The following is a 14,053-nucleotide window of genomic DNA, read 5'->3' on the forward strand; positions in this document are numbered from 1 at the left end:
TATATGTATATGTATATATATCTCATGCCAGGGTTTCATATATATATATATCATGCTAAAAGCAGCATCTGAAGAGTAAAAAGTCAGTCAGCTGGCTAATTGACATCATGTAGCCCTCACATCCCAACCATATTATTTTATTTTTTAAATATATTTTTATTGATTTCAGAGAGGAAGGGAGAGGGAGAGGGAGATAAAAACATCATTGATGAGAATCATTGATCAGCTGCCTTCTGCACACCCCCTACTGGGGATGGAGCCCACAACCAGGCCATGTGCCTGACTGAATCAAACTGTGACCTCCTGGTTCATAGGTCAATACTCAACCGCTGAGACATACCAGCTGGGCCCAGCCATATTATTGATATACAGCTGTAAAAGAATGTATTGCAACACATATGTTTATGCAGACACTAAGTACAAAACACTGCACCTAATTCAAACACTGTTCTGGAACATTCCACAGTCCAATGTCATCTTCAAATGACTATTTCCCATTCAGGGGAGCTCCTGAGAGAAAACCAAGGTGAATACAGCCTTCCTTCAGAGTAGAGTGAGAGCTCAGAAAAGCAAAAATAAAAATAATAATAAAAAGGCATGACTTAACTCTCCACTCACATCAGACCTTAGAAAAGTGGTTCTCAACCTTCCTAATGCCGCGACCCTTTAATACAGTTCCTCATGTTGTGGTGACCCCCAACCATAAAATTATTTTAGTTGCTACTTCATAACTGTAATTTTGCTACTGTTATGAATCGTAATGTAAATATCTGATATGCAGGATGGTCTTAGGCGACCCCTGTGAAAGGGTCATTCAACCCCCAAAGGGGTCGTGACCCACAGGTTGAGAACCGCTGCCTTAGAAGAAAAACTATTTTTTAAAGACATGTAAAATAAATAAATAAGTAAATGAATAAATAACTGTAATTTTTCTGGAGGACTTGGTACAGTGTCATTGGCAATTTGGCCTTTCTTCCTGGGATGTCTGGTTTAAAACTTGTCAGATCTCAGAGGGGAGGAAAGGTTGTTCAAATTCAGTGGATGCCTTTGAGGGGCCATAAGGACATTCAATCTAGTTCCTAGCAGATCCCTAAGGACATCAAAGCCAAACTGAAGTTAATATCTTAAAGGGCCATAAGGATAAATAACCAGCATTTGTGTAGTGCTTATGGTTTTAAAAAAATTTTCTTATATGCAATCTTCATTTGATTCTCACAATACTCCTAAGAATTGGACAAAACTGGTTTATCTTAGTTTATTGGTGAGAAATCCAAGACTTAGAGATATTAGGTGAGTTGTACAAAGTCAAGCAGATAGTGTGTGATAGAGTTGGATTGATGCCCAGGCTTCTCTATTCCAAAAATCATGCTCTTAATGACTACACTTATGAATCCTCATGGCCAGGTACACATAGCTAATAAATGTTAGGACAAGACAGAATCTTTTCATTCAAGTTTGCCACATACTGGCTGTTTTCCAGGTAGTTAATTAAGCAGCTCTCTTTAACATCCCATTTCTTACAAGAAAAGGGAAGGTAATTGATATGGCATCTCAAAAAATAGGAGACATTTTACATTGCTATTAGTAGTACGATGCTGCTGATCATCATCATCATCATCATCATCATCATGTAACAAAAAGTGATGAACATGTACTATATCCTAACCATACTTTCAGATGATTTTGCCTATTTTCATTCACTTAATCATTGAATCCTCACTACAACCCAAATGAATAGCTGCTATTGTTATCTCCATTTTCTAGACACTTAGGTCTTTAGTTCAAGTTCACCAGAAAGTGGCAGAGCCAGGATTATAATCCATTTGGATATATACTGATTATTTTGCTTTCTATCCTACACTGTGCCAGCACTGACACACCAACTTAGAAGACAGTGTAGATATATCTGCTTCTTAAATAGTCTTAAATGAGAAAGCAAAATGCAATGGGGAATGTAGAGAGAACACACAAACTTTTAACAAATAATTTCAGGGTACTATCACATTTTTTTTTCTCTGAAACCATATACATACTTGTGTATCTCTGATTTTAAGAGTCACTAGAAGGTAAAATCTTTTGTTAAAAATGCTTCTGTATAACCCTGAGTCTCCATGGCTGACTCATGGCATATTTAATTTGTATATTATAATTGTCCCATTCTGGCTGCATGCTCCACTTTCCCATTTGAAGAAATAATACTTAGCATTTAAACACATCCTAATTGTTCTATTGGTGTTTGTTTGTGCTTAGCATGGCTAATACTGCTGTGGAGGGGTCCAATGGGGGCAGGGAGAGGGGAGGTTGTTCTGATTATGAAATACTTGGGACTAAATGTCAAATTAGAAATTAACATGTCTTGATCCTGTATTTCATTTTCATACATACATTTGAAATGCATTCTTTTTTAATTTGTTATGTTGCAAGCCATAGCATAGGGTCTCAGAAGCTTTTTGGAAAAGAGTGGTATGTACTCACTAAACCTGACCTATTTGGGTCTCCTTAGGTGAGTCCAGGTGCAATGATTATGGGTGAGATAAGTTGAGGATATCTCCAGAAAGCTAATAGCTTTTATATTGGAGTATGTCTGTATGAATGTAGCTATTAGGTTCAACCAATGGCGTGATTTAATGCACCAAAGCATTTGTTTGTATGCTATTCTCCCAATCATCCTGCCACAAATAGAATGATTCTGTAATGCTGTAGCTTAGACAAGAGGCCAAAACTTACCTCTAAGGCTTTCTGCAAGTTTCAAATGAAACAGAGAACCTTGACTTAATGCCTGGCTCAGAGAAAGGGCAACTCCATAAAGTGGGACCTCTTAGCATTCCTGCTGATGTTGCAGAGGTATGAAGGTCCCAATTATAAGATAAGATAAATTAACTATAATATCTACATAGTACTATGTTACTTTGCCTGAAAAGAAAATGATTTTGGCAGTCTTTCAATTAGTTAAACATAGAATTACTATATGACTCAACCATTTCAATTTTAGGTGGAAGAATTGAAAAAAATGAAACATTAAATTCAAAAGAACTGGAACATGTATTCCAATGAAACTTAGACACAAATGCTCATAGAAGCCCTATTTTCAATAGCTAAAAGGTGGAAACAACCAAAATGTCCATAAAGTGAGGAATGGATAAATGAAAGGTAGTAGATCCATAAAACAGAATATTATTTAGCCACAAAAAGGAATGTGGTATCGATGCATGTTACAACATGGACGAACCTAGAAAACATAGTAAGTAAAAGAAGCCAGTTATAAAATGTCACACAAGCTTTTGCCAAATGTCTTTTGCCTGAAGGTTCATGAAAGCTGCAAGATTCTGAGTACTGATTCTCAGCTGTGTTCTGAAGTGGCACACCTGGGAAAGGTGAATGGAGTAATCACAGTTATATTTTAATTAATTAATGAGCATAGGCTCTAAACCTCACACTGAAGTTACTAAATTTACAGCTCACTCAAGACAATACTTAGCCCAAGAAAGGGAAAGAAAATCTCAATTGCTTACTAACAACCAATATTGTGTATGCCAAAGAGGAAACAGGGAGAAGATGAAAGCAGTTTTCAAGAGCTCAGCATCTCTTTACTCTAATTCTATATATATAAAGAGCCAGGGTCCGAAACGAGGGAAGGCTTGACCAAACACCGGAAGTCAGTGCTGAGTTGCCGTGGTGACCCAGCACTGACTGCAGCCAATGCTGGTGCAGTGACCCAGCACTGACTGCTGAGGGGGCTGCAGATCAGGCCAGGAGAGAGGCCTGCAGAGAAAGAGAGAGAGAGAGGCAGGTTCTGATCTGCAGCCTCTGTGGCAGCTGTTGACCAGCTGTTGCCTCTCTCTTTATCTCTGGGTTTCCCCAGCAGCCATGCCTCTGTTTCTCTATGGGCCTCCACTGGGGCTGCTAATCAGCCCTGCCTCTTTGATCAGGCCCAGAGACAGGCCCGGAGATGCTGACTGGCATAGAAACTGACCAATCAGAACCTAATCTGGGTGAAGTGCCAGGAGCCAATGTCTGCCTAGGAGGCAGAGCTTTCGATGCTGCCTGGCTAGAAACCAACCAATCAGCACCTAATCTGGCTGAACTGCAAAGGCAGAACGTAAGGTGGGGCCTGAGGAGGGGTTTTAAGGGCAACAGCTGTTTGGTGTAAGGTGTAAGAAAGCAGTTCAAATTTTTAATGACCACTTTGGCAATGTAGTGCATATGGCTGGCTATAAGTCCAGATATAGGGATTATGTGTTTTTGTCTGCCAAGAGCATCTCCTCATGCTGAAAAAGGCTCCCCCCTCAATTTAAGCACTCTTATCCTATATAATCTATCTATACCAGCCGTGGGCAAACTACGGCCTGCGGGCGGGATCCGGCCCATTTGAAATGAATAAAACTAAAAAAAAAAAGACCGTACCCTTTTATGTAATGATGTTTACTTTGAATTTATATTAGTTCACACAAACACTCCATCCATGCTTTTGTTCCAGCCCTCCGGTCCAGTTTAAGAACCCATTGTGGCCCTCGAGTCAAAAAGTTTGCCCACCCCTGATCTATACTAATAAAAGGGTAATATGCTAATTAGACCAGGTTGACCGGCCATCTTCCGGACGTCTGACTTCCTTCCGGACAAAGCCATGGTGGTGGGGGCCAAGGCAGAGGCCATTAGGGGAGATCAAGCTGGCAGAGAAGGGCAATTGGGGGCGAGATCAGGCCGGCAAGAGAGGGCACTTGGGAGCAACTAGGCCAGCAGGGGAGGGCAGTTGGGGGCAAGATCAGGCCAGCAGGGGAGGGCAGTTAGGGACAATGAGGCAGGCAGAGACAGTTAGGGGTGAACAGGCCAGCAGGGCAGGGCAGTTAGGGGCGAGATCAGGCTGGCAGGGGAGGGCCATTGGGGGTGAGATCAGGCCGGCAGGGGAGGACAGTTGGGGGCAACCAGGGCAGCAGGAAGGACAGTTGGGGGTGAGATCAGGCCGGCAGGAGAGGATTGTTGGGAGCAACTAGGGAAGCAGGGGAGGGAAGTTGGAGGCAATCGGGCAGGCAGAGGAGCTGTTAGGCATTGATAAGGCTGGCAGGGGAGTGGTTATGAGATGATCAAGCTGGCAGGCAAGCGAGCAGTTGAGAGCCAGCAGTCCTGGATTGTGAGAGGGATGTCCGACTGCTGGTTTAGGATCGATCCCTGTGGGACATCCCCCGAGGGGTCCCAGATTGTAGAGGGTGCAGGCTGGGCTGAGGGACACCCCCCCACCAGTGCACGAATTTTATGCACTGGGCCTCTAGTTTTAATGAAAGTGTAAGCTGATCCATCCTGTTCCAGAATACTATGCTTATCTTTGCTTTTTCCCCTCTCACCAAAGACCAGAGATGAAGCAGTGCATAGTATTCTGGATAACAACACCATTCCAGTTCCTTTTGTCCCCACCCCTTAGTTCCCAAACCAAGCCCTAAGCTATTCCTACCTGGTAGAGCTCAGTGGCAGTGCACTGAGTAGTCAAAGTCTTCACAGGCTCAAGGTCATCTTCATCACTGCTCAGCTTCAGGTCGTCCTCAAGCATCCTACAAAATAAACAGAGTAGTGTTCATGTTAGAAAGTGTCTTTTATAAACCATCCTCAGATTAATCTTGCAATGAGGATAAAATATTGGAACTACAATCTGACAGCTGCAATTCTGTCAAAGGTGCAGAGGGAACCAAGATTCTTTCAGCTAATTAGATATTTGAGATCATATTTATATCATACTCTGCACACATCATTTCTCTCTACCTTCTCCTAAATCAAGAACAAAAAAAGGACTATTTCAGCATCTTCAAAGATGACTGAAATCTATATATTTTTACTACTGAAAGTGTAATAAATGCAGATTAATCACTGTGGAGGTGGGACGTAGCATTGGATCTCTACAGAAAAAGATGGTCCAAGTCTCCCATGAAAGAATAGGGGTATGATAATAGCCCCTAGCTACAGAGGTTATTGCCAAAGCCTGCTGGGGATCTCTAGATGAAAGAGGAAAAATGCCCAGTGAACTTCCACTACCTTTCTATTCCCTCTACACTGTGGCAGTTCAGTGGTCACAAAATAGCTGGGCGAGAAATGGCTTGCCATTGACTTTTGATATATGATTGATATCTTCCTATAAGATTTGATCCAACAGAAGTAAGCTCATGATATGGCTAAGAAGTCTTTCTATACTAAGGAAAGATACCTGAAAATATGAATGGACTGAATTTTGGTGATGAAATAGCACCTTCAAGATTGTTGATCAAGCACACAGAGCCCTTTTTTTCTACAGGAATATTAATTCCAGTGCACCTCACTGTCTCCAAGTTTGAGCTATAGAGGGAAAAGTGCTTATTATCTTAAAATTCCAGTTAATCAACCTTCAAAGAGCATTTGGTGTTAATATTTTTATTTCATAAATACAATCTTAGACCTTGTCCCCAGGCTTCAAGTGGGGGTTCTTTTTTGCTGGTCAAAAAGGACTTTATTCTTTCTCTCTCTCTCTCTCTCTCTCTCTCTCTCTCTCTCTCTCAATACTCTGAATATAGTTAGTCAATGACTATGTGTTAATTTATACCTAAGTGAAAAATGATTCCTATCATTTAGAGAATCAATTTCTATGTCAGGGAAGGTGCTAATTATTTAATCAGGAGCATGCTATTGAAATCTATGAAGGAAGTGCTATTATTAGCCATATTTTCTAAATGTAAACACCAAGACTTAGAGATTAGGGAGGGTAAACAACTTGTTCATGATCACACAGCTAGGAAATCATGGAGGTAAACATGGAACCCATACTATCTTCACCTGTAACTTGAGAATATATAATGTTTTCCCAGAAGACATAACTTACACAAGATGATGTATTAAATAAGTAAAATTAACAGCAATATAAAAAACTCATAAAACAAAAGAAGACATATTGATATATTTGGATTAAACTGCTGGCCAATCATAAAGTCTGCTATATTGGGTAAGTCATTTATTATCTCTGAACCTCATCTAGCCTTCTCATCTGTTAAATAGGATAATAATTAAACTTTTGCATGCGAAATGTTTTATGAAAACACAGGTTTTCATAGAACATTATAACCTAATACAGGTTACAGTTATTTTGGACATTATTAATACTATTAACAAGTAATCACAAGTAAAGTCTTCATGAGACTTTGTTCTTCTCATTTTAATTCACCAAGCAATGCAAAGCCATGATGACTAGGGAACTGTCTCATGGAGTCTCAAAGCTGGATCCAGAAATGGGTTCATGGTATTCAGGCTACTCTCCTTTGGGTAGAACTAGCTTGTCCAGAACCTGAGTGCAAAGAGCTGAACTCAGCTCTTATTTTACTCTCCAATCAACCCTATATGATTTTTTTAAAAATATATTTTATTGATTTTTTACAGAGAGGAAGGGAGAGGGATAGAGAGTTAGAAACATCAATGAGAGAGAAACATCGATCAGCTGCCTCCTGCATACCACCACTGGGGATGTGCCTGCAACCAAGGTACATGCCCTTGACTGGAATCAAACCCAGGACCCTTGAGTCAGCAGGCCGATGCTCTATACACTGAGCCAAACTGGTCAGGGCCAACCCTATATGATTTTAACACTGAAATTAAAGGTCCTCAACTGTACATTTCTGAAAATAGGCAGCCAATCTACATAGTAATTGATATTAAACAACCTTGGGCAACAAGCTTGGTATAAATTTGGTTGTTAATAAAGGACAGTTTGATGCATATATTCAAGTCCCAGTAAACCCAAGTCAAGGAAGTAACTAGGAAGGCAAACTATCATTAGTTATCTCTAGAAGTGTTAGACATTCATTTCATTCCATTCCTTACCTGACTTATTAAGCTTTATTATTTAATATACATGTATTTGTTTGCATTCCCATCCATTGCTAATGGTGAACATTAGGGAAAGTGTAAAATTATGAAATATTTTGAATTTAATTATTATAGCACCACCATTCAAACCCATTTCAATTAAGGTAGTCTCAGCAGAAAAATAGCAATCTCTTTTCATGAGGTTATAATTCCATAGACAAATTCATCACAAACTAGATATCCTAAAATGTGAAAAAAATGCTCATATAAATGTAGGCCTGTGTGCATAATCTTAAAATACAACAATAGCAATCCTTTCTCTACTTTTCAATTAGACTAGAGGACCAGTGCACGATTAAATCGTGCACATGTAGGGTCCCCTAAGCCTAACTTGCCATCAAGGCCATGTCCTCTGCCCTACAAAGCCTCGCATGCTCCACAGATGCTGCTGGCGGCCCACTATGCTCCAGAAGTCCTGCCCACTGTGGGACCCAGAAGTCCCGCCCACCCATCAATGCACCTCCTGGTGAGACCAGTCTTTGGTCCTGATGCCATTATGGCATCACAATCACAGATTTTTTATGATATAGATGAAAATAGAACAAAGTAGATGTCCTGAGTGAGTTAGGATGTTTGCTCAGGATCTAGTAGTTCACAATGCCAGTCTTTGTGTGAAAACTCTATGTTTTTATTTTTACTATGACTTATAATTTCTATAGTATTAAGAAGTAATATATGTACAATATCATGTCATCTGTGAATAAGGACAGTTTTACTAGTTCTTTTCCAATTTGGATGCTTTTTATTTCTTCTTCTTGTCTAATCACAATGGCTAATACTTCCAGTACTATGTCATGATATTGTACATAAAAAACCCTAAAGACTCCATCAAAAAACTATTAAACTTAATAAATGAATTCAGCAATGCAGCAGGATTCAAAATTAACACCAATAAATCTATGGCAATTACTATACACCAATAGTGAACTTACAGAAAGAGAGACTAAAAAAGCAATCCCATTTACCATCACATCAAAAAAATTAAGATACCTAGGAATAAACTTAACTAAAGAGGTAAAAGAACTCTACTCAGAAAACTACAGGACATTGAAAAAAGAGATAGAGGAAGACATAAACAGATGGAAGAACATACCATGTTAATGGATTGGTAAAATCAACATCATAGAGATGTCCATATTAACCAAAGCAATCTATAGATTCAATGCACTCCCCATTAAAATACCAACGGCATATTTCACAGACCTAGAACAAACTTTCCAAAAATTCATCTGGAATAAAAAAAGACCCTAATAGCTGCAGCGATCCTGAGAAAGAAGAACAAAGTAGGTGGGATCTCAATACCAGATATCAAGCTGTATTACAAAGCCACTGGTCTCCAAACTGCCTGGAACTGGCACAAGAACAGACATATAGACAAATGGAATAGAATAGAGAACCCAGCAATCAACCCAAACCACTATGTTCAATTAATATTTGACAAAGGAGGCAAGAACATACAATGGAGTCAAGACAGTCTCTTCAATAAATGGTGTTGGGAAAATTGGACAGATACATGCAAAAAAATGAAACTAGACCACCAACTTACACCATACACAAAAATAAACTCAAAATGGATAAAGGACTTAAATGTAAGATGGGAAACCATAAAAATACTAGAGGAATACAAAGGCAACAAAATCTCAGATGTATGCCGAAGCAATTTCTTCACTGATACAGCTCCTAGGGCATTGGAAACTAAAGAGAAAATAAACAAATGGGACTACATCAAAATAAAAAGCTTCTGCACAGCAAAAGAAACCATCAACAAAACAACGAGACAGCCTACTACATGGGAGAACATATTTGCCAATGTTATCAATAAGGGTTTAATCTCCAACATTTATAGGGAACTCATACAACTTAACAAATGAAGATAAACAATCCAATCAAAAAAAAATGGGCAAAGGACCTAAATAGACACTTTTCAAAAGAGGACATACAGAAAGCCAAGAGACATATGAAAACATGCTCAAAGTCACTAATCATCTGAGAGATGCAAATCAAAACAACAATGAGGTACCATCTCACACCTGTCAGAATGGCTATCATCAACAAATCAACAAATGACAAGTGCTGGAGAGGATGCGGAGAAAAGGGAACACTTGTGCTCTGCTGGTGGGAATGCAGACTGGCGCAGCCACTATGGAAGACAGTATGGAGTTTCCTCAAAAAGTTAAAAAATGGCACTCCCATTTGACCCAGTGATCCCACTTCTAGGAATATATCCCAAGAAACCAGAAACACCAATCAGAAAGGATATATATGCATCCCTATGTTCATAGCAGCACAATTTACCATAGCTAAGATTTGGAAACAGCCTAAGTGCCCATCAGCAGATGAATGGATTAGAAAACCGTGGTACATCTACACAATGGAATACTATGCTGCTGTATAAAAGAAGGAATTCTTACCATTTGCAACAGCATGGATGGAACTGGAGAGCATTATGCTAAGTGAAATAAGCCAGTCAATGAAAGAAAAATACCACATGATCTCACTCATTTATGGATAATAAAGACCATTATAAACTGATGAACAAAAATAGATACAGAGGCAGAGCAGCATCGAACAGATTGTCAAACTACAGTGGGAAGGCCGGAGAGGGTTGGGGTGGGGGTAAGAGATCAACCGAAAAATTTGTATGCATGCATATCAGCATAACCAATGGACATAAGACACTGGGGGTAGGGGAGGCCGGGGGACGATCAAGGGGGAAAAAAGGCAGACATATATAATACTGTTTGTAATACTTTAAGCAATAAAACAAAATTTAAAAAAAAGTAATATAATCCAGAAACTGTGTCAAAAAAACCAAGTCCTCGCCCTGAAGAGATGATCCCATAAGAGCTTAAATAACAAAATTAGGGGCCAATGGGGTAAAATGAACAAAAAGAAAACTGTAGAGATATTGGAGAAGCTAGAGTTGTGCTCAGGGTCTTGTCTATGAATAAATCTCTTGGCCTCAAGCTGAACCTGGTGGCCTCAGAGGGCTTTTTTTCACTGAGACACGCTAGGACACTATGAGGTGACAGGCCCCATGTGATTTTTAACCATAAACCTTGGCAATTCAGAATGGAATGCTTAGGTGATTTTGATGAGGAAAAATGGAGGGCTTAAAAGATTAGTACAGAAGTTTCTATGGAAATGAAGCCTTTAGTTGATGCAATATGGGTTTAAAAGTCAAGGCTCAAGAGCTAGACACACCTTAGTTTGAATACAGGAATTTCTAATGTGTATGCTCTCTTGAACTAGATAATAAATCTCTTTGAATATTAATTTTCTCACGTATTAAAATGGACAGTAGTAGCCACTTTAAATAATTTTTCAAAGAATTATAAAAAAGTTTATATAAATTGCCTATTAGTAAATACAGGTAGGTATTGTTTTCACCTTGGTTATTATTGCTATTGTTGTTATTATTATTACCTGAGAAATGTTGCTATAGAGCTTGGAACAATTATTTTTAAAAAGCTCTGGCATTTACCCCCAAATTAGCAGGGCTATCAACTAGCAAACATTATTAGAAGCCTTTGACCAGATGAAGAGAGGTTCTGAGATCTGGTCTAAACCCATCATGGCTAATTTGGATTTCCTGAGATCCTCTCAGAGTACTTAAGATACCCTGGATATTTGAAAGCCTATTGCAAGAGAAAACACCCAGACAATTCCAAGTGAGATTTTTAAAAAAAGGATGCCAACCCTAGCTGGTTTGGCTCAGTGTATAGAATATTGGCCTGCGGACTGAAGGTTCCCGGGTTCAATTCTGGCCAAGGGCACATGCCCAGGTTGCAGGCTCAATCCCCAGTAGGGGACTTGCAGGAGGCAGCCAATCAATGATTCTCTGTCATCATTGATGTTTCTATCTCTATCTCTCTCCCTTTCCCTTCCTCTCTGAAATCAATTAAAATTAAAAAAGAATGCCCTGATATCCTTCTACATATAAATGTGGAACTATCTTCAGATCCAGAGAAATAGGCTAAGGGTGGCTCCCACTGGAAGTTGTGCTTACCTTGAATACCTTGACTTTTGGCCAGCCACTCTTAGGAGGCAGTTCCAATACATAGTTGGTTCTAACCATTGTATATAAGGTTGATCTTTGGAAGCAATTAGTTGATCCAGAACCCTTGCTCAGAAGCAACCTTTAAAACCATGAATGTGTAGGTTGTAAGTCTACACAGTGCCTATTTGTGAATTACAAAATGATGCCCTTCCAGGCAGATATGTCATCAGTTGTACTACTTGATACTAGCTGGATTGCAGTTTCTAAGTATCTATGGAAATAGCTGCAATATGATACTCAGATGGACCCTAACTCTTACAGTTGGAAGTGCCTATGTTATCTATTTCACCTTGTCACCCAGTGGAGATAGCTACAACATCCACACAATATGGCCATAAACCATTGTCTGATGGATAGCAGGCAAAACCTTTCTATTGTTCGGTAGCTTTAACTGTTAGAAAGTTCTGACAATTAGGAATTTCCCTGTTCTTTTTTGTAGCTTCCATCTGGTAACCTAAGCCTTGTTCTCTATAGTCCACATTGGGAGAATGGACTTGGAATGTTGTTGGAAATAGAATCAGTCCTGCTATCTCCATTGTGCAGGGGATGGGGAGGCTGTTTCGCTCAGGTGTTAGGCTCTGAATAAAAATTAGGAACCATAGAGTCTGTATCAATTATTCTGGGGTCTTCAGGGGACTAGTTTTAATTACCACTGTTTTCATAAGTATCCAGAGCTGATGACAATCCGAGTAAGTTTTTATGGCTCCAAATGAATAACACACCTGAGCTGGGCTGATCATTTCAGTCTGTGGGATACCTCAAGACTTATGCCTTCTCATCAGGCAGTGTCTTACAGTGGGCCTTCTTCTAGAATGATAACTTAGCCCTACTGAATCCTTAAAGAGCACTTCCTCTTCATAAAGTAGGCTGGGAGGAATGAAACATGACTGGCTTAGAATTACTCAGGCAATTATATATTTTCCTACCTAATGCTTTGTATTCTCTGCAGCACTGAATCATTTGTTTATAGTAAGCAGGCAATGAGGAAGAGGTGGTGATATTTTTCAAAGCATTCATTCTGTTTCCCTGAGGTAAGGGTGTTCCCTGAGAAGCTGCATTTAATTTTCTCAAGTTTTTAACTTAAAAGTCTGATTCCATGACCACCCCCCTGTGGCAGGGACAAATGGTATGAAGATCTAGCCTATATTATATTGGAATAAATCTCCTAGATTTATCAGGTGGGGCCCTCTAGCTCAGTGCCACCCTGTAGGCCCACAGCCTGAGTCTAAACTAGATTGTGTACCCTGCCATGGTAATGCAGACCAAAGAAGAAGGGTCTTCTGTAGCTGATGGACTTCTAGGGGTTTCAGAAAATGGGATTCTCTTAAGGTTACTCTGGTTCATCAGCAAGAGAACTGGGAGTTACTGAGCCAGCAGATGCCTGACAGAGCATGGATTCTGCCAAGCAACTCTCCATTGTCAGACTGGGTGGTGCCGTTTCAGACAAAGAAACAGAACCATAGAGCCCTATTGCTGCTTGGGCACTCAAAACTTGTCTCCCATTGCCCTTAGAGTCAGATTCAGGAGCATATTATCTATAAACCAAGAGCTGGGTCACCATTAGGTTGAGGGCAAAACAAATCCTGCCTACAAGCAGCCTGCCTATTCTGTCTTACTGAAGCCACAGAGGTTCAAGACTGGGGGACCAAGAGGTTCAAGACTGGGGGACCATCCACTGGAAAATAGTAGAAATACTTCTTCAGAGATAAATGCATAAGCAAAGGAGGACAGAAAATACCATGAAGAGCCACAGTAATGAGGATGAGCAGAAAGAGAAAGAAAATTCCCAGAAAGCAAGCTGGAACAAATGGAAATATGTGCTATAAATGACAGTATTTCAAGATTGCAGTTCTTAAAATATTCAATGAGATGTGAGAAAATACCAACAGGCAATTCAGTGCACTTAGAAAACAAATCAAGGAACAAAAGTACTTTATCAAAAAGATTGAAACTTTATAAAAGAACCAATCAGAACTCCTGGAAAAGAAGCATGCCATTAAGGAGATTAAGAGTGAAGTACTGAGCATGGAAAACAGAACCAACCAGATGGAGGAAAGAATCACTGATATAGAATATAGGAATTAAGAAATGATGTAGAGGGAAGAAGAGAGAAACCTG

The 14,053-nt window shown here is 39.7% G+C and overlaps 1 protein-coding gene across 3 annotated transcripts in view; it reads right to left on the reverse strand.

Annotated features, from left to right (window-relative positions):
- Positions 1-14,053, reverse strand: part of AFF2 (AF4/FMR2 family member 2) — a 584,839-nt gene that overhangs the window by 107,280 nt on the left and 463,506 nt on the right. For all 3 annotated transcript variants that reach the window (XM_023752977.1, XM_014454947.2, XM_023752976.1), the window contains one exon: positions 5,447-5,543. In XM_023752977.1, the coding sequence (XP_023608745.1) occupies positions 5,447-5,543 (97 nt within the window). The remainder of the gene's footprint in view (positions 1-5,446; positions 5,544-14,053) is intronic.

Source organism: Myotis lucifugus, unplaced genomic scaffold, assembly GCF_000147115.1.
Source record: "Myotis lucifugus unplaced genomic scaffold, Myoluc2.0 scaffold_40, whole genome shotgun sequence".
NCBI classification, from domain to species: Eukaryota; Metazoa; Chordata; class Mammalia; order Chiroptera; family Vespertilionidae; genus Myotis; species Myotis lucifugus.